The sequence below is a fragment of the Suncus etruscus genome, chromosome 13 (assembly GCF_024139225.1).
Source record: "Suncus etruscus isolate mSunEtr1 chromosome 13, mSunEtr1.pri.cur, whole genome shotgun sequence".
In the NCBI taxonomy this organism is placed as follows: domain Eukaryota; kingdom Metazoa; phylum Chordata; class Mammalia; order Eulipotyphla; family Soricidae; genus Suncus; species Suncus etruscus.
In genome coordinates, this window is record NC_064860.1 from 23,641,849 (window position 1) to 23,668,658 (window position 26,810).

At 39.8% G+C, this 26,810-nt stretch overlaps 1 protein-coding gene and 1 non-coding gene across 2 annotated transcripts in view; one reads left to right on the plus strand and one right to left on the minus strand.

Moving 5' to 3' along the window:
• Positions 1-26,810, plus strand: part of SLC9A9 (solute carrier family 9 member A9) — a 564,963-nt gene that overhangs the window by 219,127 nt on the left and 319,026 nt on the right. The window contains exon 7 of the mRNA XM_049785894.1: positions 23,045-23,188. Coding sequence (XP_049641851.1) covers positions 23,045-23,188 — 144 coding nt within the window. The remainder of the gene's footprint in view (positions 1-23,044; positions 23,189-26,810) is intronic.
• Positions 18,086-18,217, minus strand: LOC126026340 (small nucleolar RNA SNORA51). Its single transcript, XR_007501633.1, has one exon. It is a non-coding gene; the product is annotated as a small nucleolar RNA SNORA51 (small nucleolar RNA).

Below are 26,810 nucleotides of genomic sequence, written 5' to 3' on the forward strand. Positions count from 1 at the left end.
GAAATACACAGTTACAGAGTTGTTCATGATTGACTTTTAGTCACATAATGTATAACACCTTTCATCAGTGCACATTTCCTATCACCAATGTCCTCAGTTTCTCGACCTCTTCCCCACTGTCTGCTACTATGGCAGACATTTTTCTTCTCTCTAAATTTTTTATTTCCCTTTAGATTCTGTAGTTTGCAATGTTGTTCCTGAAAGGGTGTCATGCATATCACTCTGTTTCCTTTTAGCATCCAGTTCTTGTCCAGAGTGATTATTTCCAGCTATCATTGTGATTGTGGCCCTCCTCTGCTCTAACTGCATTCCCCTGCTATATGTAACAGACTTCCTTCCATGGACTGGTCCTCCTGGCCCTTGTCTTTACTGTTTTTGGATATGATTATCATACTATATTTTTAAGTATTCCACAAATGAGTATTCTATGTCTATCTCTCTCCCTCTGACTCATTTTGTTCAGCATAATACCATAATACTCTCCATATTCATCCATGTTGTATAAGCAAATTTTATTATGACTTCATTTTTCATAACAACTGTATAGTATTCCATTATATAGATGCAACATTTTTTATCCACTCATCTGTTCTACATCTGAAAACAGATGAGAGAATTGTTTCCAGTTTCTGGCTATTGTGAATAGTGTTGCAATGAACATAGAAATGCAGAGGGTTTTTCTGCTTGTGTTTTTAGGCTTTTAGAGTATATTTCTAGGAGAAGTATTACTGTGAGATATGAAAATTGAATTTCTAGTTTTTAAGGAATATCCATATTGTTTTCCAAAAAAAGATTGGACCAATTTAATAGCTAAACTAATTCTTAGGAAAAAGAAGTTTGAAGGTATCACTTTTCCCAATGTCAAATTGTACTATAAAGTGTGATCATTAAAACAGCATGATATTGGAATAAAGACAAATCATGAATCAAAGGGACAGACTTGAATATTCTAAGACTGACCTTCAGATATCTGAACAACTGATGTTTTATACAGGGACAAGAAATACAAAGTAGAGCAAAGAAAGCCTCTGAAACAAGTGGTATTTGGAAAACTGTTCAACTACATGCAAAAAAGTGAATTCAGACCTCTCTTTAATACAATACACAAAAGTCAAATCAAAATGAATTAAAGACCTTGATATCAGACCTGAAACCGTAAGATAGATAGAGAAAAACACAGGTAGAACTCTGACATTGAAGCTAAAGACATCCTTAAGGATGAAGCACAACTGACCTAGCAAGTAGAAGCAAAGATAAACAAATGGGACTTACAAAGCTTTGAAACTCAAAGGAAAGTGCAACCAGCATACAAAGACTTCCACAGAATGGGAGAAACTGTTCACCCAATACCTATCTGAGATATATAAGGCATTGATAGAGCTTAAAATAAATCTAACCCCTTCAGAAAATGGAAGAAAAGATGAACAGAAATTTTCTCAAAGAAAAAATACAGATGGCCAATGCATAAAAAAAAGTTCCACATCATTAATCATCAAGGAGATGCAAATTAAAATAACAATGAGATGTCTTACACCACAGAGACTGGCTATGGTTAAAGTTGAAATCTAGACTGTGAGAAATTAGCAGCAGGGCTAATTTGGAGGACTGTTTAATGCTGTTTTTGGAAACAGTACCTAAGCACACACTTTTTTTTTTTTAAACAATATATTGAAGCACCATGATTACAAACATGTTTGCAGTTGGGTTTCAGTTCTACAAAAGAATACCCCCTTCACCAGTGCAACCTTCCCACCACCAATGCCTCCATCTCCACCTTTCTTTCTTAAGCAATCCCAAGGTGGAGTTATACTGAGTGGATCTAAACCCTGGGTACATCTTTCATTTGTTGAACTAGATTTCACCAACTCCCTTAATTTTGTTCATTTTGCTACCCAATATACAAAGTGCAGGACTTGGTTTATAGAAATAGGATTGGGCCTGAGCGATGGTACAGCATTCGAGCATTTGCCTTGCACACGGCTAACCTAGGACAGACCTCCGTCATTCCCCGGCATGCCATATGGCCCCCCAAGTCAGGAGTTATTTCTGAGTGCATAGCCCTAAGTATCACCAGGTGTGGCCCAAAAATCAAAAGAAAAAAAAATAGGATACAACTCTGCCAAGATGTTGCTTCTGGTGTCACTTATAATTGAAATTCTGGATCATTTTAAATCTTAGTAAGAAGAGGGTCACAGATGATTTCCCATATACAAAGATTGTGGGTTGATCTATATATTTATTGTTTCTCTCTGTCTGAGTCAGGGTGTCAGGCACTTGGTTTTCTGTAAATATGCATGAATCTAATAGAATAGAAGTGATCACACTAAGATTTTATTTAAAAAACACTTTAAATGTGATTAAATTACCATGATTTACATATTATTAATAGTTGACTTTCAGGCTTATTATATTCTAGGAAGCCCATTAGTGTTCTCTGTACCAGGCTTATTATATTCTAGGAAGCCCATTAGTGTCCTCTCTGTACCAGGCTTCCTAGGTTCCCTCCTACCCCATTCTCACCTGTGCTAAGTAAGCCACCTCAATAGACACATTTTAAAGTTTGGTTGAGTTTGGATTTCTTGATGTATTTGGTGTAAAGGATGGGTATAGATAAATATACAAACCACAGAATCATCAAAAACATTTTGAAAAACCACTCACCAGTGGTATTCCACAAACACATTGCCCCAGCTTCCTGTGTCTGAGTGAATGAAGGGACTTAGGGTATTTGCAGCATGTCTGGTTTACATTGAATTGCCACTTAAACCTAGTCAAATTAAATCACACACACTTCCTCCTGCACTGTTTTCAGCTCTTCAGCAAGAACCTATCTAGTTAGGGATGAAAGAGGCAGATCAAGGGGTCTCTCCTGTCAGACCTGAGCACAATGGAAAGAGGATGTTAAGTAGTTGTTGAAAGCATTTGCAAAGAAAATATTTCAGACCTGTGGTATATAACAGTCCATAGTTCCAATATTTTATGTCTTAGCTCCTCTAGACCACTATACAATAATTCCCCAGTTTTTTTCATACCCATAGTCAGCATTGGTATTTTATATGCTGACCCATTTTTCTGATTTACTTTGTGAGTGAAGTTTAGAAAAAAAATTACCTCAAATCTTTTGGGGAAATAAAAATGACATCCATCTCTGTATATCATTATTATCTAGAAATAGCAGTGTCACTAGCTGTCAAGATGAACTCATCCATGGTAATATTTTAAACCTAATAAATTAATGATTTTTACTGTTATTTATTTTTCAAATGCTTCTAGAGTTCCAGTCAGTCTACGGGAAACTTCTTTATCCTGAAGGGTTGCAGAATCTCTAGAAGCAACACAGCTGGGAGGAAAGAGGCCAGAAAAATGAATTGGATAGTTTTTAATGAATTACATTGACCTTGAACAAGTAATTTCACTCTTCACATTTCCTTTTGATTTCTGAGCTTAAAAAATATGAAGAATCTCTAATTTATTACTTTGAGAGAATGGGAAATATGTGATGTACTGATTTATTAGTCTTTGAATACCCCCAAAGCTCTTTGTTCTCCTCCATCTTTCAGTGGTTTCTATTTAATTAGACATTTTTATAGTGTATACCATATACTATAAACTATTGCCATCATAGTTAACAGCACCAATACTTGTAACGATTTGGATTTCTTCCTTCTCCTAACACTACTAATCTATTATTTGCTTGTAGTGCCATTTGCCTTGCAACAGAACCAAGAAAGGAAGTGATATTATGCTATTTACTCTAATAATTAGCAAATGTGGCAAGGTAGGGTCAAACACCGACATATCTCACTGTATTCAATGACTCCTGTGCAGATCGCATCTCAGCCTTACTTTGAGTAAGGACCCTACATGCATAAGTAAAATTAATAAGGAGACTGACATAGAATGATCTCTTATCTACATTATATAAAACATAATGGTGGATTAATGAATGCCCAAAGACAATGAATGGAAAGAAAAAAAATCATAGGAACTGGTAATCAGTAGAAAATATTTCATTTGATGGAACTGAAGGATAAGACAGGAGAGGGACATTTATGATAGAGGGAAACTTTCAACTGATTGAAGGAGGTGGTGCTGAAAGGTATTAAGTGACTTATATGGAAACCCTACTGACAACAGTATTACAAACCAGAGTGCAAAAACATATATAAAAAATTTGTAAGTGCCTCTTGTAGAAACAGACTGGGATGGGAGGCAATTGGGATGGTGGAGGGAAGTGTACACTGGTAAAGGGATTGATGTTGAAGCACTGTATGCCTTAAACCCAATCATGAATAACTGTAATTTCATGGTGACTAAATAAAAAATATTGAGAGAGCCCACTGTGGCAAAGACTGCATATGCCGAGGGTGTTCTACTCAGCTCTGTCGTTGCAAACAAAGCTCCCCATCCAAGAATAAAAGAGTCACTTATGCTTTCCAAGCAGTCTCTCTATTATTATATTTCTGGGCATTTGGTGACTTATGCCCTTTTAGAATACAATGCCCTTAGTAAAGGCAAAATAGCTCCAACTGATAGCTGAGTAAAATAGGGAGGAAAGTAAAAGAAAAACTGGTTAAGAGTCAGGTGGGAGAGAAGGGAGGTCACACTCAGAGCAAAAGAAGTTGCTATTTAAATGCTGCTATTCCACTGTACCCTAGGACTCAAAATCTCAAAAACTGACTTTCTGGTCAGTGGGGAGCATGAATTTGAATGTTGTTTCAGCAAGAAGTTGAGAACTTGTATTCACATCATTTTCAACATCTGGTTTGCCCCCTCAAAATGCTGCAAACAAGAATAACCCAAAACAAAAACATGAATCAAGGTTCCTGCTCCCTGAGAGAGATTCAAGAAAGGACAGCCCAACACATTGCCTTTGGGTCTTCCTGAAAAAATGTGGGGAAGGGAAACTAAATATGGGGTGTTGATTTGCGCACAGTATTTTAATAACTAGTTGGGGGAGCACAGACCTTGCTTCTGGGTAACATGTGGGACTTGAAGGATGGGAGAATCTTATTCAAATGCAACTTTAGGCTGAAGTTCTGTGAACAGCGTGAAAAGCAGTGACCAGGCAGTGGACTGCATTTGCTAAGAGAATTGGATGGACACTGTGCGCTCCTTTTGCTTCCCGTGCCTTTGGCTCTCCTTCGATTAAAGCCCAGCGCCCCAGCAGGCATAGACACTGGCCCTAAGCAGATTCACAGCCGTGGCCCTTTGGTTCTGCTGAGCCCAGTTACATCCTTCCATCTGGGCTTGTTTTATGATGCCTCGTGGAAACAGCTGCACCGCCTGTCTTTGTGTGGAGACAGTTTTTAAAAAATGAGAATCGCCATGGCAACAGCCTCAGCCACTTATTACCGAGAGGCCGCTTCATGCAGCTGTCGGTGGGGGCTGTGCTGGCAGCATAAATGCTCCCCTTACTGGAGAGATACGTCCTGTCACCAACCTTTCCCCATTTCCCGAAAGACAAAGATGGAGTTTACTAGGGCACCCCGATAGATGGGCAGGACACAGAGAGCCTGGAGCCTTTTATCTGTGGCCCTCATGTAAAAGTCCAATGACTTGGTCCATGCTCTCCAACCTGGGAATGCAGAAGGGAGTGTGCGCAGTGCTTGTCATTCCATTGTCCACATTTCATTCAGACAATGACAGTGTGGAGTGCAGACTAGACTGACCTGTAGCCAACTGGTCACCCACCTTTCTTATCCACAGCTGGGAGGCCCAGTTCCCTGGCATCTCAGTGGGTTCACCCAAACTTGTTCAGGTAAACTTCAGCTTACTTCAAACTCAATTCTGAGATGTGTATCATCTTTCAGGGGCTGTTGCGAGATGTTCTGGCACTTTCTTTTTGCTAAGCATAAGAGAGCCGGCCAGTGAAGTAGAAAGCTAGTGAAGAATGATGTGTTCTGACAGGCTTTCTATCTAGACTTTGCCCATCATGGGGAGCAGGTCAGGATGCTGAATTCTTAATGAGGTTTTCCTCTTCCTTTTGTGATGTCACCTTTCCAAGCCTATAGCCCAGGCTTGTAACCATGACCATTCATGACCACTGTCCTTCCACAGGATGTTTTTAGCTAGAAGAAAACTGGGGGGGAGGGGGAAAGTCAACCAACATTAGGTAACTTATAGAAATAATAAAACCTCACAAAGCTATGGTATCTAAGATTGCAAATAAATAAGCTTTGAGCAAAACACAGATATCTGTTAAAGCCAAAATCCTTCTCTCACTCCCAGAGCACTCTGGCATGCAGGAGATGACAGATAATGTGTGTGTGTGTGTGTGTGTGTGTGTGTGTGTGAGAGAGAGAGAGAGAGAGAGAGAGAAAGAGAGAGAGAGAGAGAGAGAGAGATTAGGACTTATATTATCTGCTTTATCTCTAACAAGGCTGGAAGCTCTTAAATTATTATTTTACATATTTTCTGGTATGAGTCCTAAAGCTTTATGGATTTTAGCACGGTAATTACATTTCATCTGACCTTTGCTACATTTCATTGTGACCTACTGTTTTTTCCCCATCACTCAGAAGACTGGAGAAGCCCACAGAGAAAGTTTCTGCCTTGGGCTATCAAAAATATATTGCAAAAAGGCTACATCTCATCTTATTCCAGAAAAATGACTTGAAAACAAAAACCTCCCTGGACTAACCACTGAGATCTTTCTATTTGTCTTAGAAGACAAGACAGCCTATAAGAGTATTGTGAAAATCATTGTGCTTCTCTCATTTGGAGTCAAGGTTATACCCCATTTAAGCCAACTGAATAACTGTTAGATGCAAATAAACTACAATTAGGGATTAGAATATATCCTATTTCTATCCTGATAGAACCTCTAGAGAAATCTTCCTTGCTCTTTTATTTTCCACAGTTGTCGCATGGGGTCCTCACCCCAGCAACTCTCCTGACTCTCCTTTCTGGTCTTTCCACTCATCAGTCTGGTCCTTTGTTCATGGCATCATCTCATGTCATGGTCCAGAGAGAAGTATGACTCCAGTAATTTTATTCTCTCTGAACTAAGCAAGAATATAGGAAGGGTACACTGATGAAAATCTTGAAGAAATGGGACCATTGAAGAGACATAATCTTTCCCTAAGAAATCACTGTATTTTCTTGGCTCTATAACTTCAAGCAGATGTTTGATAAGAGTTGTTATTGGAGGAGGATTTACCATCTACTACACAATACTTCCAAGTGTAATTAATTCCTCTTTCAATCAATGTATTTAACTTGGCCCAGCCACCGCTGAAGCCAAAGGCAATAGGTCTGTCAGGAAGATCTTGGAACAGATCTTGGTTAGGCCCTCTGTCTCTCTCCATAACTATCTTGGTTAATTTATTTAGGTCACAAAGAACCAGAGCCCAGGGATTTGTGAATGCATTTTGTGCGTCAGGGAGAACTCAAGGGTCTTGTTTCTTTGTGGCCTGTGAATTTGCTTGTCTTTGATCCATACTGGTGGTGTACCCTTCTACCATTGTGTCCCCAAAAGAGTTTATATTTGACACTATTGCATTTCACATTGATCAAAAATCAGGTTTCTCTTCTTTGTAAAATATAGTAGCAGCCAAGCACTAGATATGCTACTTCCTGCCAGCTAACAAGCAAAACATTCTACCTTTCAAACATAAACATTTTGTTAAGCCTGAGGAATATCTAGAGTAGAGATAACCCAGTTTCATTTCATTTTAAAGGTTCTTCTTTTTTAGGATCACCCTGGGAATCACATTTTTCAAGTCTTGTGTAATATTAAGTAAACACACTGAGAGGCCTAAAGAAACAAATAAATATAAGTTCATCTAGATACTTTAAATACCTCACCATTGGACACGAGCTGAGAGAAACAGTTGTCTATGGGGACCACTCATATAACCAACCACTTCTTGATGTACAAACTTGGCAATTTATAGTTCATGGCTGAAACAGAGATAAAGAAGGCCACCCAGAAGTCTTGGAATAGACTCTAATCCCAATTACCTACTGCCTGTCCCTGTCTCATTGACCTCATGTCCTGCCAATTCCCTCAGTTTCTCCTTGTCATAAGTGCATTGATTTTCTCTCCCATGGATGATAGGGTAGATTACAAGTAGCATGCACAGAATGAATAGCACAGTTCTGGCTTGTGAGGTACTTCAGCAAGTGGCAGCTGTCCACACTGCAATGCAGAACACAGAATCCAAGAAATTATAACACTAAACATTTTACAGCCGCAGGCCATAAATACTTTCCAAACTCTGCATTAGAGACTCTAAAATTAAGCTGGCATTGCACTGAGTAATCACTCAATTTACCAACAAACCATCTCTCTCTAGCTTTCTAGTTTATTCTATTATAGTTGAGAAAGCCAGGAATTTTTTCTTTCTGTCTCTATCTCTTTCATCATCTACAGAATTGATGGATTACGTTTCTTTTGGTAAATCAAGAATAGGAAGAATCAATTGCATGCCCCACGTAAACAGTTGGAGAGACCATATCCCCCTTTCTCCGCGTAGCCAACCACCTGCCCAGATTAGCAGAGCCCATAGTGTCAGCTTTCTTGATTCTTTGAGATTTTCTTCACCACTTCCAACTTTCTATTTAGGAGTGTTTGCTTCTTTTCTGGTGGTGAGTTACTGTGCCATTTCAACTAGGGTGCTCTAGTCTCTAAGTACTGACCTCCTCCAAATGACATCACATTAGCATAAAGTGACAGCAGGCTTTCACAAACAAAACAGAAGAATTTTGCTGTTTCTTAATACAAGGATTTAATAGTACCTCTTCCCTCCCATTGCCACCCCAGTACAAGTAAAGGATCTAAAGGAGACAGTCTCTTCTTTTTGCATTTAAATGGATTTCTCCAGTCCAGTCAGCCACCAGCTCACCCCTGCTTGCTTCTGAAAGTTTTCTAACAATGGCTTTGAGATATTTTCTAAAAACTAGATTTTCTAAACTGGCAGTAATAGGTTTGAATAAAAATGAATGCATGCATGCAATCTAGAGGACACATGGAAGCCTGAGTATTAAAGTCTGTCCTTTCAAAGAATCTATGATGCTCCTATGTAAGAGGTCAAATTCAACTTGAAATGTGGGAGAATAGTCAGACAGAAAGATCTTACCCCAAAAGAGAAAACAAACAAACTCAAAAGGAGAGAGGCTAAAGGAGGCTCACACTGTAGAGGGGGCAAAGGGGAACTGTCCCCATATGTCCCAGCCATTCAAAAGGGAGAAGCCCTGTCTCTAAATATCTATCCCCTCCTTCCTATCTACCGCACCACCTTATTCTTTCCCTTTAAGAACTATGAAAAACTATCTTTTGGGGTTATAACCAACTTCAAAGAGAAAGAAAGAGCTCTACCCCAATTCTTGTTTCCTTTTTGTTTTCCCTCAAAGGACTTTGCATCCCCAAATTTCTGTGGCACATCAGCAGGTGTCCAGTGTGCCACCTTATCTCACATATCAAAACTCAGGGACATGAGATAGCCTCATCCTGGGCCATAGCCTCAGAGTAACTGTGTCTTTCCATTCAAGGTGAAATCCTAAGCATCAAGTCTTAGGAGCAGTGTTGGCATGATTGAGTCATGGCAGGTGACTGTGATGCACCATGTCAATAAAGTGGATCCCCAACTAAGCCCTGAGTGAAGAGTTGGGTTCATGGAGCCGTATGTTGGCTCAACTTTATAATGTGACCACAACACTCCTAACCCTGTCAGGGACTCCTGGTTAAATGCAATGCTCAGGTGGACAGACTTGCTCTCTTGTTGTGACTCATTAATATTCTGCTATCACCATACTGCCTGAGCAGTATGTAAGATCTGGCCCAGCAGGAAGTTATGTGAAAGGTCAAGGTCAGGCTTAGCATCTCATTCCCTGGATCTTGTACCAGCTTTAAATGTTACTTCTTATCTAGCCTCCCAGCAATCACTGACCTCAGCTTTTGATCACTTGTTCTACCATCTTCAGTATTCGTATGCCCAAACTTTAGAGGCTACTAGATTTTTTGCTACTAGCCTCATGTCTCCCATGGATAAAGCATGTGATGACAGTAAGGAATATCCTCACAAAATGGTACTGAGTACGTTTATCAGTGCTGGAGTCATCTCTTTGTTGGGCACTTAAGTCACTGATTTTCTTGCTGACTTGCCCACCTAGTCTTCTCTCAAGTCATTTATTCATCTCCACAACTCATTTCTTATCCTCCACCCTGTGTTTTTTGAACCAGCCTCTGAGTTGTTTGCTTTCTTACTGGACAAAAGCTGTCCTCCTAAAAAAAAAAAAAAAAAAGTGGGGGGGGCAGGCGGTGGCGCAAGAGGTAAGGTGCCTGCCTTGCCTGCGCTAGCCTTGGATGGACCACAGTTCGATCCCCCGGCGTCCCATATGGTCCCCCAAGCCAGGAGCAACTTCTGAGCGCATAGCCAGGAGTAACCCCTGAGCATTACTGGGTGTGGCCCAAAAACCAAAAAAAAAAAGAAAAAAAAAAAAAAGCTGTCCTCCTGGTTCTTCAAACTGTTTCCAGGCCCAGGGCCCCAAATCCTGGTATCACTTAGCAATGACCTTACTACAGGAAATCTTCATCCTCATCCTTTGGCTTGGACTCCACAGTTAAAGTAACTATATTTACTGCATGAAAGTGGAAAAGGCCCATAAAATGCTTGAATTAGGACTTTCTTGATTCTTATCAGTGTAATTTGAGAGTATAATATACGTTAGGCTTACAGCTGTAGTTCAAAAGGAAGAGCAGATGCCTTATAGTTGATAAACTGTGGTGTTGGTCCCTCTAGGCCCTGTTCAACTTGGCATTACCAGGAGAGCTTCCCTATGATTGCACAAAGAATAAACTATACCTTAATGTCCACTCTTCTTCCAGGGAGTATTGTCATATGATTCCTGTGGAACTCAAACATTCTGTAAAATCTAATTTATAGTAACTTCTATATTAAAAAAAACTTTTAATACATTATATGGAAGTCAAATTCTCTTTGGGAAGATTTGTTAGTCTGTGGCTCCCATGCTTTGAAACAAAATGGAAATCTATAGAGAGAGGTAAATGCTTTGGTAAAATACATTCATTTATGAACTTTACTGTGTGCTGAAGAAAATGTTAAACTTAAGTGCAATTCTGAAAAAGATTGATGCATATGGTTGATTAATTTAATAACTGAATTTATTGAGTTACATTGTGATCAGAGCCTACGTGCTTATTTAATCACAAATGAATGGAAGAGCAGGGAAAGGCGATGGCAGGGTGCTGAGTGAGAATGCATTGATCAGTGCAAATATTTCCTAGAAGTTGGCATGTCACCAAGTAAAACTCCAGTGAACTATCACAAGGAGCTATTTCTGACAAATGTAGGAGTAAAATGCACCCTTTGACCAAGGCTGAGCATACCAGGATTTTATTTGGCCACCCGTACCTGCCCTTAGAACAGGACCAGAACAGGCACATTGGTGGATTTGCCTTCCTATGGAGCCTACCGCCAGTAATGAATGAATAAGTGAGCACCATGAAAGCAAATTCCATCGTTTTCATGGTTTTCCTTGAATAAACATCATTTTTCTTGATGGTCACCAATTAGCAGACAATTTCACACAGCTTGAGTAGACATCCTCTATTGAGAAATATATTTGCTTTAGGTGTTGGAGAATTTTATATCATAACTTCAGATAAAGCTGATAGAAGTCAGCCATGTTGGATTTATCAGACAGCAGAGGATCTTTGGGACTTAGCTGTTATTAACAATTTTCCAGCTCTCCTAATTTGATACCAGTCACCTGTTCTACAGGCCTCACTAAGAAAAAAATAGATTGATATTTAAAACTTTAAATATAAACAGATTCTTAGATATTATTGATTTCTTCTTCTTTCCTTATTTGTTTTTTATGTTTGTTTTAAATATAAACAGATTCTTAGATATTATTGATTTCTTCTTCTTTCCTTATTTGTTTTGTTTCAGAGCCACACTTGGAGATGCTCTAGAGAAATATATCTCTCTGTACTCAGGAGTCATATATAATTGCTTGATCTGGGGCCACAGGTTCACTGTTATTTAGGTGAACATGGGTAGTGATAGGATTTGAACTAGTGTTATGACTACATCAGCAAACTAGGCAAATTTCTTAACCTTTGTACAATCACTCTGACCCCCACATTCTTACATTGTGCTGACTCATTACTTGGAATTCACAAATGCCTCTGTATTTTTAGGAATAGAGCTCAATTTTTATTCTTTTATTTTTGAGCAAATGGTGAAAGATACAGTAATTATTCCAACAATAACATCGATGCAAATAACAGTACCAGTAGTAATAACTGTTGCCATTTGAGAGTGCTTTCTGTTTCCAGGTAAAAATGCTGTACACACAGCATGAACCACATTGATTACCCTAACTAGTTTTCAGATAAAGATGCTGAGACACGGATAAGACACAGGGAACAAGGGGCCAGAGAGATAGCATGGGGGTATAGCATTTGCCTGGCATGCAGAAGAACGGTGGTTCGAATCCCGGCATCCCATATGGTCCCCCAAGTCTGCCAGGAGAGATTTCAGAGTGTAGAGCCAGGAGTAACCCCTGACGCTGCCGAGTGTGGCCCAATCCCCCCCCACACACACACACACAAAAAAAGACACAGCGAACAAGAGTAGAATGACAGACCAGAACCTGTATTGTTTTTGTTTGTTTGTTTGTTTTTTATTGGTTTTTGGGCCACACCCGTTTGACGCTCAGGGGTTACTCCTGGCTATGTGCTCAGAAATCGCCCCTGGCTTGGGGTGACCATATGGGACACCAGGGGATCGAACCACGGTCCGTCCTACGCTAGCGCTTGCAAGGCAGACACCTTACCTCTAGCGCCACCTTCCCGGCCCCAGAACCTGTATTGTTATGAACATAAAATTGCCGAGTTCATTCATTATGGCAGAAGTATCATCATGAAGAAACCCAAACCTATAAGCGGTTCTATGTTGTCTATAGCTTCTCATCTTGAAATGATATAACTCAGATACACATATATTTTATAAGTTAGTATATTTCTTAAATTCCCATGAGTGCTTTCTTCCTTAATCCTTTAAAGATAAAACACTTCTTTATATATTGATCAATGAAACACACTGGTGATTGATCTCAGATTTTCTGTTCCCTAGTCTATACTGAAAACAACTTTTACCAGGTGACACCTTAGCTAAAGACAAATCTTCCACTCTGTTGATTGGGAAATGATTTAAGTTCCCTGAGTCTATCTCTGAAATGCAGACATTGATCATAAGATTGTTGAAAGGATTAATTGAAGGAAAATTTACAGAGTGACCCAGGCTCTCTATGCCATGGTGCCCTTATTTGTAACATACAAATAAAAATAGCCCCTATATCAGGGGTTATTATGGGAATTAAATGAGATACTATTAGTTTGCAAAAAATACTTAGCCAAGTGCTTGGCACATTGGGAATATTCCATGATCATGAATTTGTGCATAGTATTTTGAGTGTTCAATAAATGTTGGAGAACCTGACCTCCTTCTCCATTTTCAACCTTGAAAATTAATAGTTGGTCTTCTTGTACCTGCTCGTGATTATATTTTAATTTTAACTAGATTCCATCTTTAGTGGCTATTAACCTACTTTTCTATATATTTTTTACATCTATTATGACTAAAAGTTTCACATATCATAGTATTCTTTGGAGCTAACATTTCATTAGTGAAAATTAAAAGAACTGAAAAGCTGGAGAAAGGTTGAAATCCCCTTAGGTCAGGAGAGTTATACTCTCTTTCTCACTCACTTTCTTCTCCCTTTATCACATACATCAGCTCCCAGTAGTAGAATTTAAATCCCTTTTCCAGTTTTAATAAAAGAAAGAAGATAAAAAATAAAAATGAAATAAGAGTATTTGCAAGTTACTTTTATGTTAAGGACTATCTTAAATTCACTTTTCTCTCTCAATATTACATTTAGGAGGAAATTTTTCAAAGCCCACAGACTAATTCAATTCTGACAAGACTTTTCAGGCTAAATTGTAAAGTAATTTAAGATCTCCTTTCAAAGAAAAATGCACATATAATTCATAACAAACCTCCTTTAACTCTTCTTTCTTTTTAACCAATTTTAAACTCTGAGCTCTCTTTGTCACCTGAAAGTTGGAACTCAATGGGCCAGAGACACTTAGGAATCTGTCAAAGACTTTATTTCCTGCTGTAAAGTATTAACTGTTCTTGATGTCATTATCAACCTGGCCCCAGAAAAAAAAATTCCTAGATCCCTAGAACCATCCATTTCAAACACATGCAAGCACTGCCCCTTCTTGAGGCACCTGTCATTGCAGTGGCAGGCTTTGAGGTGGCACAGAAGTTAGGTACTCAGCATCCTTTCCTGGTCATCTTGGAAGAAGGTGAAAACCAAGAGTAAGTGACTATTGGAATGAAAAGGCTCCAACCATGTAATGCAAAAACATTCCCTGTAGCACTCTAGCAAAGAGCTCTTTTGCTCCAGGTTTAAGAGTTTGAAATGAGAGGCCAACAAGAGGGTATAGGAGTTAGAGCACATGCCTTGTGCATACCTAACCTGGCTTTGATGCCTGGTGCCCCTTGCCTTCCTGAATATCTCTGGACATAGCTCTGGAGGTCCCAAGCACAACCAGATGTAGCTTCAGAACACACTTTGCCAGCCAGCAGGGTCCAAAAAGTACCACATCCTCAATCTCTTTGTTGAACTGATTGGCTGTAATACCAGGAATTATCCCCAAGCCCTCAGAACATATTCCCATCCACAAATGAGAATCTGAAATGGCAGAGAACTTACTACCTTCTCTTGGAACCTATTCCACTTTCCAGTCTACCTCAGTATTCTAATATCTGAGGCAGAATCAACTGCCTAATTTGCTCCATTAGATGTTTCACTTTGGGTCTCTTTCTCCTGATGAAAATTCAGAGGCCAGGCTTTCCTTGGCTGCTCAGACCTATTGTTTTTGCCCACTGACTCCAACTTTTGTTTATGTATTTATTTTGGTTTGCGCACTTCACCCAGCAGTGTTCAGGGACCATTTGTAGTACCAGGAATGAAACTAGAACTGGCTACATGAAGGGCAATGGCTTAGTGCCTGTACTGTCTCGCTAGCCCTCACTCAGATCCTTCATATTTAAACCCTGGCCCTCACTCTATCTTCACTTTCCACCCACCTCTGTTTCCCTTGATAAGTTTGGTTAGAGTCAGATCTCCAAAATGAGGAGGGAATCAATCTGCTCCCTCCCATTACAAGCACAGTGGGCATTACTGGTCTCTTCCATCTTCCTCTACTGTTATTCTCAAAGCTATTATCAGCAGGCATCCACACCACCATGGTTCCCTGATCCAACTCTAGAGGCTGCCTTCTTTCACCCCAAAAGAAAATCCTAAATGCTACAAATGGCCTGAAAGCCTCCCCCAGACCTTTTCCAATGGCCCCATTTCCCATCAGTCTCATCCACATTTACATTCCTCTATCCCCAAGATACCTGTAGTTCCTCAAGATCCTTGGGCATGCTCTGCTTCTGAACACAGAAAGCAATTCCACTTCCTTTCATCAGGGCTCCATGTCATGCCTTTCTCTGGCAAAATTTTTCAGATCCTCTAACTAAAGCAGACCTCCATCACTGTATTCTCTTCCATGCTGTCTTCTCATTGTTTCTCAGTCCCTGTAGCCAGTTTTGTCCCTAAGCGCTCAGCTGAAAATGGAGCTCCTGTCTCTGCCAGAAGACAAGGAGCCTGGGATTTGTGGGATTCTCCCCGCTGTCACTTGAGTGCTCAAAACAACAATGGCATCTAGAATGCAGCAGCAATGGTTGGATTCCCCTCCACTCAGCAAAGATTGGGTTGTATTATCCTGGGTGCAACCAGCAGATCATCTATCTCCCATAGAATCCCCTTGTCTTGTTGCTTTTTGGTGCCCAGGAATCAGAATGGCAAAATGATGTTTGTCAAGGATCTAGACTAGAGATTCACTCTCTGATCTAGATTCTTGGGGAGATTAAAACACTGTCCTCAGGACAGTGAAACCCTGTGGTTCTAACCCCAGTTTTTGCAGTATTGCTGTCCAGAGCTTCTTATTATTAAAAGGCAGTTCTCCTAACCTCTCAGGGTGTCTGGAATGCCTTGGCCCCAAAGTCATTATATTTTACACAAGGTTCTCTTGACAGGGCTCCATGGACTTTTGCCAGAATACTCAGCAACATAACCAGCAGGAGAATGCCAGGGTCTGAAGACTAGTGTGTACACACACGGTTTGGCCCATTGAGCAACTTCTTGATAAAGGGAAGGCTGGTATAGTGATTAGAAGATAAATAATAGATAAGGATCTGCTTATTTGTTTTTTTAAATAAAGAATTTTAAACATAAAATCGCACTATAATTGGTATATGTGTGTTTGTGTGTGTGTATACACATCTGTGTGCTTTCTTTTACCTACTTGCTTCCTACCCTTGCCACTCAGGAAAAATTGCACAGAGAAGTTTTGATGGTTTTGCATGGCTCTTCTACGTCTGTCATGTTTTTCTGCAAGTGGGTCCTTAAAATCAAAGGGACAAAGCACCTCTGTTGGGAGAAGTGCCCTAACAGAAAGTGCTCCAGAAATGTCACTGGGAAGACCTCTTTTCTCTTCTAGGAGAGCCATAGGCCTGATTTCTTGTACATAGGGCCACACCTCAGGTTACTAGGCAGCTTGACAGGATCATTTTTTCCTTGCCTCAAATTTGCAAACAGTTGAAGGGGAAATCATCTGGAGAAAGAATAAGGTTTGAAGTGGTATACTGGTCCCTGGCCTTGGGGTGAGGTTACTCCTTTCCAAGCCAGGTAGAGTCACCTGGAGGCTCTCATACAGGTGCTACTGCAAGAGGAAGTTAAACTGTCCCTCTGGGAGGAAGCTTCAAGAGAGAAATGGAGCAGGACTAAAGCCGAGGCTACTGCCCATGGCTGCCTCTAAATACTTGATGTGGGGGAGAGTTTGGCCCTACAGCCCCATAGCCTCAAATTTTGGGAAGGAAAGAGGAATTGGAGAGAACTCCTTCATCTAATTATGCCTTTTTCCTTCCAGTCAGTCACCTAGCCTACAGCTCTAGAATGTTCTGCAGGGAGAATAATTCTGCTTGTAGATTTTAAACTGGATTGTCCCATGTTTTAATAACTGAAAAGAGCTGAAAATGGGGTTTGACTGAGTCCCCATTCATGGAACTATGTACTCAGCAAAAAAGAGAACCTCATGATAATACACTTGAAAGCAGCAGTGTCTAAGAAAAAGAAACCATTCCAAATACAGATGTTTATCCACTCCTCAAGAATCTTAATAGATAGGTGCCAGTGGTTAGGAAGTGTTAGGGATTGATGAGTTGGCCAAGGAAATAGAAAGTTCTTTTGTCCATCTGTGACTAGAGTAAGTTTTTCTCTTTTTATTTTTTCTCTCTAGTCATTACATCCCTAGAAATTCTGAAAAGGCTGCAATCTGTTCACTAATGCTTTCTTTTGAGTCGTTTTCAAGAGGAATTGACTTTGGCTTGATGTTCACAGAGGCAGCAAGACCCGACTGAGGCTTTGGAAGGAGGCCCAGGACAGTGAATAAAGGGGTTCTGGAATGACCTATCAGAGGAAAGTTATGCAGAAAATGAGACTGGTGGGGGGGGATTCTCTGATTAACTGTAGGGCAAAATATTGTAATAGTAGCACTGAAGAATGTGCAGTGCTGAGAAAGACTAAATACCAGAAGAGGCAGGTGACTCCCTAAAAGCTAGTCATGGAGGAGTTGACACCATTACAGTGATGGCAGAATCATTTGCAGGGCCAGGGAAGGTCTGGCCCATGAAGTCCTGTGGTCTGGCCCTGGTCCATGATGGAACAGATCTAAGTGCTTCTTGCCTGCTGCCTATGAGTTATACATGTCTCTTTGCAAGCCTGAGAGATAGTAAAGCAGGTAGGGCACTTGTCTTACATGTGTCTGGGTTCAATTTCCAGCATTCTACATGGACCACTGAGCCCCATGAAGTATGATATCTGAGCACAGAGATAGGATTAAGTCCAGAGCACAACTGAGTGTGGCCCAAAACAAACAAATTGGGAAAAAAAAGTCCTTAGGAGAATAAAGTTTTATACCATGATTTATTTTTTTTGTCCCCAATTCACAATACAGACCAAGCAAAGGGCCTGGGTTGAGGTGTATATAGGATTCATTGACTGTACCTCCTCTTTCTATATAGTCAGTGTAAAAAACACAGCCTGTGGTAAGAATTAAGAGGCCTTATCTTATCTTTTTTATTTTTTAATATATAGATATATAAAAAATCCTTCACCAGTGCAACATTCCCATGACCAATATCCCAAGTGTCCTTCCTCCCCACTCCACACCAGCCTGTGTGATTTAATCATACCATGATTTAGGGAATATTCTTCACTTCCTTTTATTGCTTTTTTCCATCTTAGCCCAATTTATTTTTTCTCTTCTTTCTTCTTCCTTCTCCCCTATTCCTTTTCCTCCCTTCTTCTTCTGTATCATTTGCATTTATTTCCTATCCATGCTGCACAACATTCTATAAAAAAATAAGGGATAGGTTCAATGGTCACTGATTTCAGAGATCCAGGGTACTTGTCAGAATACTATAAATAGAAGATTCAAACTGCCATAACCAAACTGGAAAATGTGCCTGTCAAGGAGGTAGTCTAGGGGGAACCTGAGATGTTGGTGGAGAGAAATAGACACTGGTGGAAATATTGGTGTTGAAAATTGATACTTGGAATTATTATAAGAAAAATTTTATAAATCATGCTACCTTAATAAAAAATCTAATTTAATAAAATAAAACAAGAGAGAAACCGATTCTGGTGTTTTGTTTCAGCTGTCATCCTAACTGGACATCTACTCTGAGGGACTTCTTTCAGAACTGAACCATTTCTTGGTCTAAGAACAAGAGGAAGAAGAAGCGGAGAAAGGAAAAAAGAAAAGTGGAGGAAGGGAGAACAATGTCTTCTTTAAAGGATGACTTTATTTAGGAATGCTTATCTAGCTCTTACTGTGTACCATGGGGCAATTTAAAGCTTTATACGCATTAATTCATTGAGAACTCATTGCAATTATATAAGGTAGACATTATTGCTATCATCCTTATTTATAAGAAACTGAGCTTTATGTAGTATGAATAACTGGATCAAAGCCACATTGATAATAATCGGCAGAGATGATATCTGCACTCTGATCTTAGATTCAAATTCTGTGTTCACAATAAAACCTGTTACCAGCCAATACATTCTTCTACAGAACATCATAAAGATGAAAAGTTATTTTATAGAGAAACACTGGAGTCACATTTTTGTCCATGATTTGCATTGCTTCCATCAAAGGAATTCAGGATACTTTATGCATTTCAAAAAGTTTAACTAAAGTTGCTGCAAGCATTTATTTCTGAGAATTTAGAATACACTATCATCAAACTAGTTTTTGCTGAGTAATCCATTCCTGAACAGAACAAATCAATAATTTGGACCTAATTCCAGGTTATGAGATGAATATTTAAACAGCACTGTGTATTTTCTATTCAAGTCCTTGCCAAGGACAATGGGTCCCTTTGAGAAATCTGAGTATTGTAGATCCACATTCACCTGCCTGTACTACAACCAATACCTCTTCCAAGAAGTGTACTAAAGAAAGGGACAATGCAGATCTTACTTTTCCTCCACTCCTCCTTCTTCCCACTAGTATTTGCCTGTACAACTGGTTCAAGCATCTCTCTCACAGTTGAAAAGGAGCACTTAACTTAATATAGCCAAAGGACTAAAATTGCTAGAATGTGACATTTCTTCCTCCCTTCTTTTGAAGCCAGAAAATCCTACATGTGCTGTTCAAGTACATGTTGTTTCCGGAAAGCACCCTTTGCAGCTGTTGCAATCCAACAGCTTTCGTAGTTGCCTCTGAAAACTGGATTTAGAGCCTCAAGGAGCAAGGAGAGAAATGCATTCATCCTGGCTCAGAGGTCTCTGCTTGCTTGCTTGCTTGCTTGCTTGCTTGCTTTTCATTGCAGTAATGCTGATTTAGTATTGTTTCAGGAGCACAGGTTAATGCCTCTTCAGATATGTGATGCCCAATAGTCTACCTTCACAGTCTTGTGTGCCCCTTCCTTTTACAATATAACCTCAGCACTCCTATATTCCTCACTGATTTGGTAACCTCAGTTCTACTATCAAAATCCAAGGGTTTTCCATTTGACTTTGTCCATTCCCCCATTCCCTGCTTTGTTTCTTTATGTCTCCCACATGAGTAAAATTATCCAGTATTTTCTCTTCTTCTGGCTTATCTTGGATAACATAAACCCCTCCAGTTCCACCTGTGTTGACATAAAAGGCAGGATTTTTTTCTGTTCTCCTAGAAACCTCCATTATACCTATTGACCTCACCTGCTTTATCCATTTATCTGTTGTGAGACACTTGAGCTGCTTCCAAATCCTGACTATTGTCCATGGTGCTACAGTGAGTATAGCGGTGTCAATATAATTTTGAATTAGAGTTTTTATTAATTTAAAAATTGTGTTGAGATATTATGGTTTATAAAACTATTAATCATGGCTTCTTCTACATACCTGTACATGATTCTAACACCACACCTATCACCACACACACACACACACACACACACACACACACACACACACACCTTTCTATCTCAACCTAACCCCAAATTCATCACGTGGATCAGTTCCACCATTATGTTGCCTTTCTTGCTACTTCGTTACTATCTTTAAGTCCCTCCCATATATAAGAGAGGTCATTCTGGATCTGTCCCTCTGTCCCTTTGCTTTATACTCAGTATAATATCTTCTAGCTTCAACTCTGTTGCTGCAAATTGCATGCTATTTTCTTTCTTAGAGCTGCATATTAATCCATTGAGCATATATACCGCAAGTTTTTGATCCATTCATATGCAATCAGATATTTGGGTGTTCCCATATGTTGGTTATTATACTGAGTATGATGATGAACATAGGTTCACAATATTCTTTTGAATTAATGTTTATGCATTTTGGAGATAGATACCAAGAAGTAGATTAGTTAAGTCATATGTGAGTTTTATTTCTAATGGGAGAATCACATTACTTTCCAGAAATGCTAAAGCAGATGACATTCCCACCAACAGTAGATGAGGGTTCCTTTCTCACCATGGACTATTTCTAGACTTTCTGATATTCCAGACTTTTTGGCATTCTCACAGGCATAAGATCACATTAAATAACCTATTTAAAAACACTAACTCCCCTTTCTTCTTCATGAATTTATCCACTATAGATGCCTCATTTTAACAGAATCATAATGTTTGTCCTCTGGTGACTTATTTCACATAGGTGGAGGTGGGGAAGAGAAGCTTCTGTATCATGGGGCAAATGTATTGTTATTATTAGGTATATTGTTATTATTTTATGTATTATTATATATTATATGATACATATAATACTGTTATATATTATTCTTATTAGGCTTATTATTAGATAGATTGTAATTATTAATTAAGAATTCACAGAAGTATTACTGTACAAAAACAATTTAGTTTGTTGAAAAGCAGAATGCACATGTAACATTTCATTGCTATTATTTCTCTGTGGGCATGAAGGAATAGGCTGGGCCATAGTAGTTCCTACTACCATTTAGATTGGTAGCTGTGGGCAGTAAATTTCACAATAGCCAGAGGTTTGGGCATACTCTTCCAGGACTGCCCACTACCAAAGACCCAAATCTGGGATTGCTTCTCCTTTTTTATGCACAACACACTTTACCAACAGCAAAACACTTCAAAAGCAATCTTTCTCTCAAATTTATTTAGGGCTCCGATGGAGATCCACATTCATCTTTCTTATCCAATTATACGATCAAAGCAGAAGCTTTTGGCCTACTTTAGGGGTTTAAAGACATCCAGGGGAAAACAGAGCACATTTAAAACTCCCTTTTTCTATGCCACACATCTTCCCAGAGGAGAATGAGAATCTACACCCTCTGCTCACTCATAACTGGTCCCTAGGTACCAAGAGTCAGGTCAGAGAGTTAACAGACTCTAATGAGAGCGAGGAAAGAAAGACTCAGCTACATCTATACCACATTCGATCAGATTGCAGAACAGGGTGTCATCTATTAAGGTCTCTTCCAGAACCTACCAAACTACTCAGATACAAAATAGACTGCTAACCAAACAAAACAGAAAACATGCCATCCTCTGCCATGTGACTGTTTGAGCCTTCTTCCAGAGGTTTTCAAACCTCTGTTTCTAGAATTTGTTCATATTTCCTACAAGAGGAAATTGTAAGTCTTTCCTCCAATATACTGGGATCTAAGGCCCTGGTTTTTGGAGGCCTGGGGGAGAGAGGAACTAGCAACTACAATGTCCACAGATATTTAAGTGATCCTACTGCCTATTGATGGATTGATTTTTCTTTCTGGAGAGGAAATAGTTGTCCACCACCAAAACTGAGGACTAAAAGATGATCCATAGCTGTTGCTATTTGTTGCAGTGAGAAGGCTCTTTCTCTCCCTGGGGGTTAATCCTATGTTGCTCAGTATGGCGTGGGGCTGTTTATGAATGGTGATGCTGACCAGAAAAAGTGCTTTGTGGTTTATGACAAGATCACAGTGGAGGATTCAGAGCAGGCTATGATTTGTATCGCCCATTTGTACACAGGCCATAAAAGTGCACTTTTTATCAGGAACATTTGTGAATATATAACAGCACCAGAGACATATGGCCACTAAATAATTCACAGTCATCTATCTCCTCAACAGATATTCTTTATACACCTACCATGTTTTAATGCCTAGTTTGCTCAGAAACAATATTCTTTATGACCCTTCCAATATAAAATGTTTACTGACTGGCATAAATAGATGGGTGCCATGGAATTGGTCTGTAAAGAAAGGGAAAAAGGATGCTACTTCCTCCAACTCTCTCTCACTCTCTCTCCCAGAACTTCTACAACCAGCCTCCAACATTATGAGAGAAAGTGCTCTTCCCCACACAGGTGCTCATTTTAACTTGGTTTTTAGGCTCTATAATAGAGGGGAATGCTGACTAACCTTCCTCTTCTTCTCTTTCAGCTCGATCTCCATTTACAGTCCCAAGGAAAACCCGAATGCATTTGATGCTGCTGCATTTTTCCAGTCAGTGGGGAATTTTCTGGGCATCTTCGCTGGCTCATTTGCAATGGGGTCTGCATATGCAGTTGTCACAGCACTCATATCCTTTGCACATGTGAAAAATACAGGAGTCAGTCAGAGACTATTGGTGCCCTCAGAATGTTCCTGAAGATGGATCAACTCCTGTGCAAAAAAATGGCTTCAAATCTTTGGTTCAAGTAAAATGCAATGTTTCTAGGGCCATTTTTGTTCTAAGTCACTTAAGGCATTAGTAGGCACCAGTAGCAGCGGGTTCTTTTGTTAGTCAAAATAAGTTCTAGAATTGTTGGGATTTTCTGATCTAAGGTTATCCTTTCTTTTTTATAATGCCACCCAAGAAAATAGGTGGTTGGAGTATCTGAATGTGCTATTGAAGGGTCAAAAAGGAGGTCTGAAGATTCAAGATCAAGAATGGAGCAGAATCAGGATTGGAAAGAGTACACTGGGGAAGGCACTTGATCTGACTTGGGTTTGTTCCCCATCATCAAATATAGTACCCTGAACTCTACCAGGATTGAGCACAAAACTAGGAGTTAGTCCAGAGCACCACTGGGTATAGTTCCCAAAACAAACAAAAGGATGAAATAGGATTAACTAGAGAGTGTTAAATAAAATATTCTTTGCCCCATTTTCAAGCCCGTGTTAATCACCAGCCCATAGAATTGACCATGTCATTGATTATTGTGAATTTCACGAGTATTCAAGGCTATTTGTGGGATTGGATCTGAAAACAATGCAGAGATAAACACCTTTCCCATATAGTCATCTCATTTTCTTTTTTATAGGAGGGATTGGCAAAGGGAAGAAAAGAGTTTTAGGAAATGAAACTCTTCTGGAGGGCTGCTCACTTAAAACAGCTGAATGTGGCATAGAGTCAGAGCTGAGGAGGAGGCCAAAAGGCCAATGTCATGTGTGAGGGATTAACAGAGGGCACAGAAAAGAGGTTGTGGAAAGATTCAGAGCCAAATATTGTGGAGAAAGTAAGAGTAAAGGTATCGTGTAAAAGGGGGTCAGGGCCTCAGCCCAGAAAATAAACATGTTTGGATATTTTTTGTCAGGCATGCAAAGATTGAACAGCTGCTAAAAGTTTCCATTAAAGGTTTCTAAGAAGAATCAGAAACTAAATAAAAGATGGACTCTGCCTTCAATCAGTGACAATCTTGGAAAGATAAAGCTCTAAATGAGTTGGGTGGAGAGCAAGTGCCAAAGCCACGGCCAACTTATTAGAACTATAAAAATTCAAATGAGAATGAAGCCATGTGTCTGGATAGTCCCAGAAAGTCTTGGCCAACATTTTGATTCTGGAAAATAATATTTGAAAAGCAAGGCTTAATAGGCAGAGCCAGACTTGGCTTTGACCAGACATATAAGGCACAGGTTGGTCACAGAGCTGTTGTTCAGGACAAGACCAGTATTCATTATGGTGTAGATAAGAGTCGTCATAGTACATGGCAGGGGTTTCTGAGAGGATCAGAGGACATGGTGGGTGAGCCATGGAAAATGAGGAGGAGACACAGGTGAAATGGAGCCAGCCTAGAGCCTAATCCAAGAAAATTTGAACTGTTTTCTTTAAACCCATCATGGGCTCAGGGCTTCTCTTCTGGAGAGTGATAGGCACACTCTGAGTTCTGTTTTTACAAACTTAAACAAACAATTGTAAAATAAAATGATTAGGGAAAAGAGGATTAGAATCCAGGGGATGCCAGTGACAATAAGCGCTGGGGGAATTAGCATGAAGGAGACAAATATTTAGAAGTAGGGCTCTCTGGGACTCCAGAACTGAAAGGTTAGTTGTAAGAGAATAGTGAAGGCAATGCCAAATTTTGTCCTGGAAAACCCTAAGGAATGCCAACTCCATTGACAAAGTAGGTCAGAAAAGATCGAATGGATTTATGACAAAAATAGTGATTTAACTCATTATAATGCCTCAGGTCCCTGATGTTTTACACATTCATTTATCTTTTGCAAGTCAGCTCACTTGTTTTTTCACTGTACTCTAGAGCATCCAAGAAGCTATTTTCCAAGGTGGGCATGTTAGTGAGGGGTGAAACTATGAGACAGGCCACACTCTTGCCCACTGCTTCCTATTGCCTCTCACTTATTATGTGGAATTAAAACTATGGACACAAGTTGTTTGGGGTAGACTAGTGCTGATTATGCTCTTAGAAGATAGTCTAGTGTGTTCCAGGCCTTCTAGAAATTTATCCTTGTTAAATAAGTCTTGGAGAGTAGCAAATTATCCTTGTTCTACAAATAAGGAAACCAAGGCCCAAGGACAGTAAGTATCTTCAGCTAATGATAATGAGCACCATAATAATAACAACAATAGTGATAGTTATGCGTATATAATCATTAATTAAAAGAAGATATAATCTTTAATTTACTGAGAACTTTATGAAATGCTAACTGTTGTCCTTGGCATTTTCAAGGATTATCTGAGAACTTAATAAGAGCTTGGGAAGATGTTACTGTCATCCTGATTTCACCACTGAAGAAACTAATACATATAGGTTTAGTCCCTTGTCTCAGGTCACACAACTGGCAGACCCCAGCTGTGAGCTCTAAAACCACACTTGGTGGCTGAACTGCCTGGTATGAAGTGGGGTTGTGGATTTAAATAAAGTGCAGAAAATAGAGCTCACGGACAGTCAGACATGGGGTTAGACCAACAACTTAGGATAAAGAGACAAATGGGAAAAATGAGTAGTCTATCCCCAGGAAGGACACCTCATATGGCAGCTGCTATCTGAATACTCAGCCAAGTCCTAGCCTTGCCCTCCACCATTATAGGCACCCTATATTATCCAAAAGGAGGCTCCAGCTCTGCCGGGCTTGCTCTAGGCATGATGGAACCCAACTACTTCCTAGAGAGGATAAAAAGAAAAGAACCCTCTAGGGATTAGATAGATAGTGTAGTGGATATGGTGCTTTTTTGGCACATGGTTGACCTGGGATCGATTATAGGTTATTCCCTATACTGCATATGGTCACTCTTTAGTGATCTCTGAGCACAGACCTAGGATTAAGCATTGACCACCTATGGGTATAGCCTAAATAATGAAAGAAAAATGGAAAAAAAGGGAGAGAGGTAGGAGGGAGAGAGGGAAGAGGGAGGGAGGGAGGGAAGGAAGGAAGGAAGGAAGGAAGGAAGGAAGGAAGGAAGGAAGGAAGGAAGGAAGGAAGGAAGGAAGGAAGGAAGGAAGGAAGGAAGGAAGGAAGGAAGGAAGGAAGGAAGGAAGGAAGGAAGGAAGGAAGGAAGGAAGGAAGTTCGGTCTAAGCTCAGCTAATATTCTATTATCACATTGGCCTGATTCTTCTTACATGAGACTAGAAAAGGAAATTCAAAGGTACAAACCCCACTAAAAGGACAGTCTTTCCTCCTAGTGGCAGGTTACAGCTCTGCATAAGGACTGATCTGCTGCCCTTGTTTTCCTCCAACTGAGCAGCTCTCGGGTCCTCATGGAGTCTATGTTTGGGCTAGATGGATTAGCAAAGCAAATCTATTTCAGCCATAGTAATATAAAAGCCATTGTATCCCTTGTGGCTGACCAGGCACCCTCATTCCTTCTTGTGTAAGACCTGCTTTATATTCCTAGCTCATACTTGTATTTTATTCCCACTTTCAGAAAAGCAAACCAAGAACATACAAAGGCATCACAATGAATATGGACTGGTCAGAGCTGGCTTC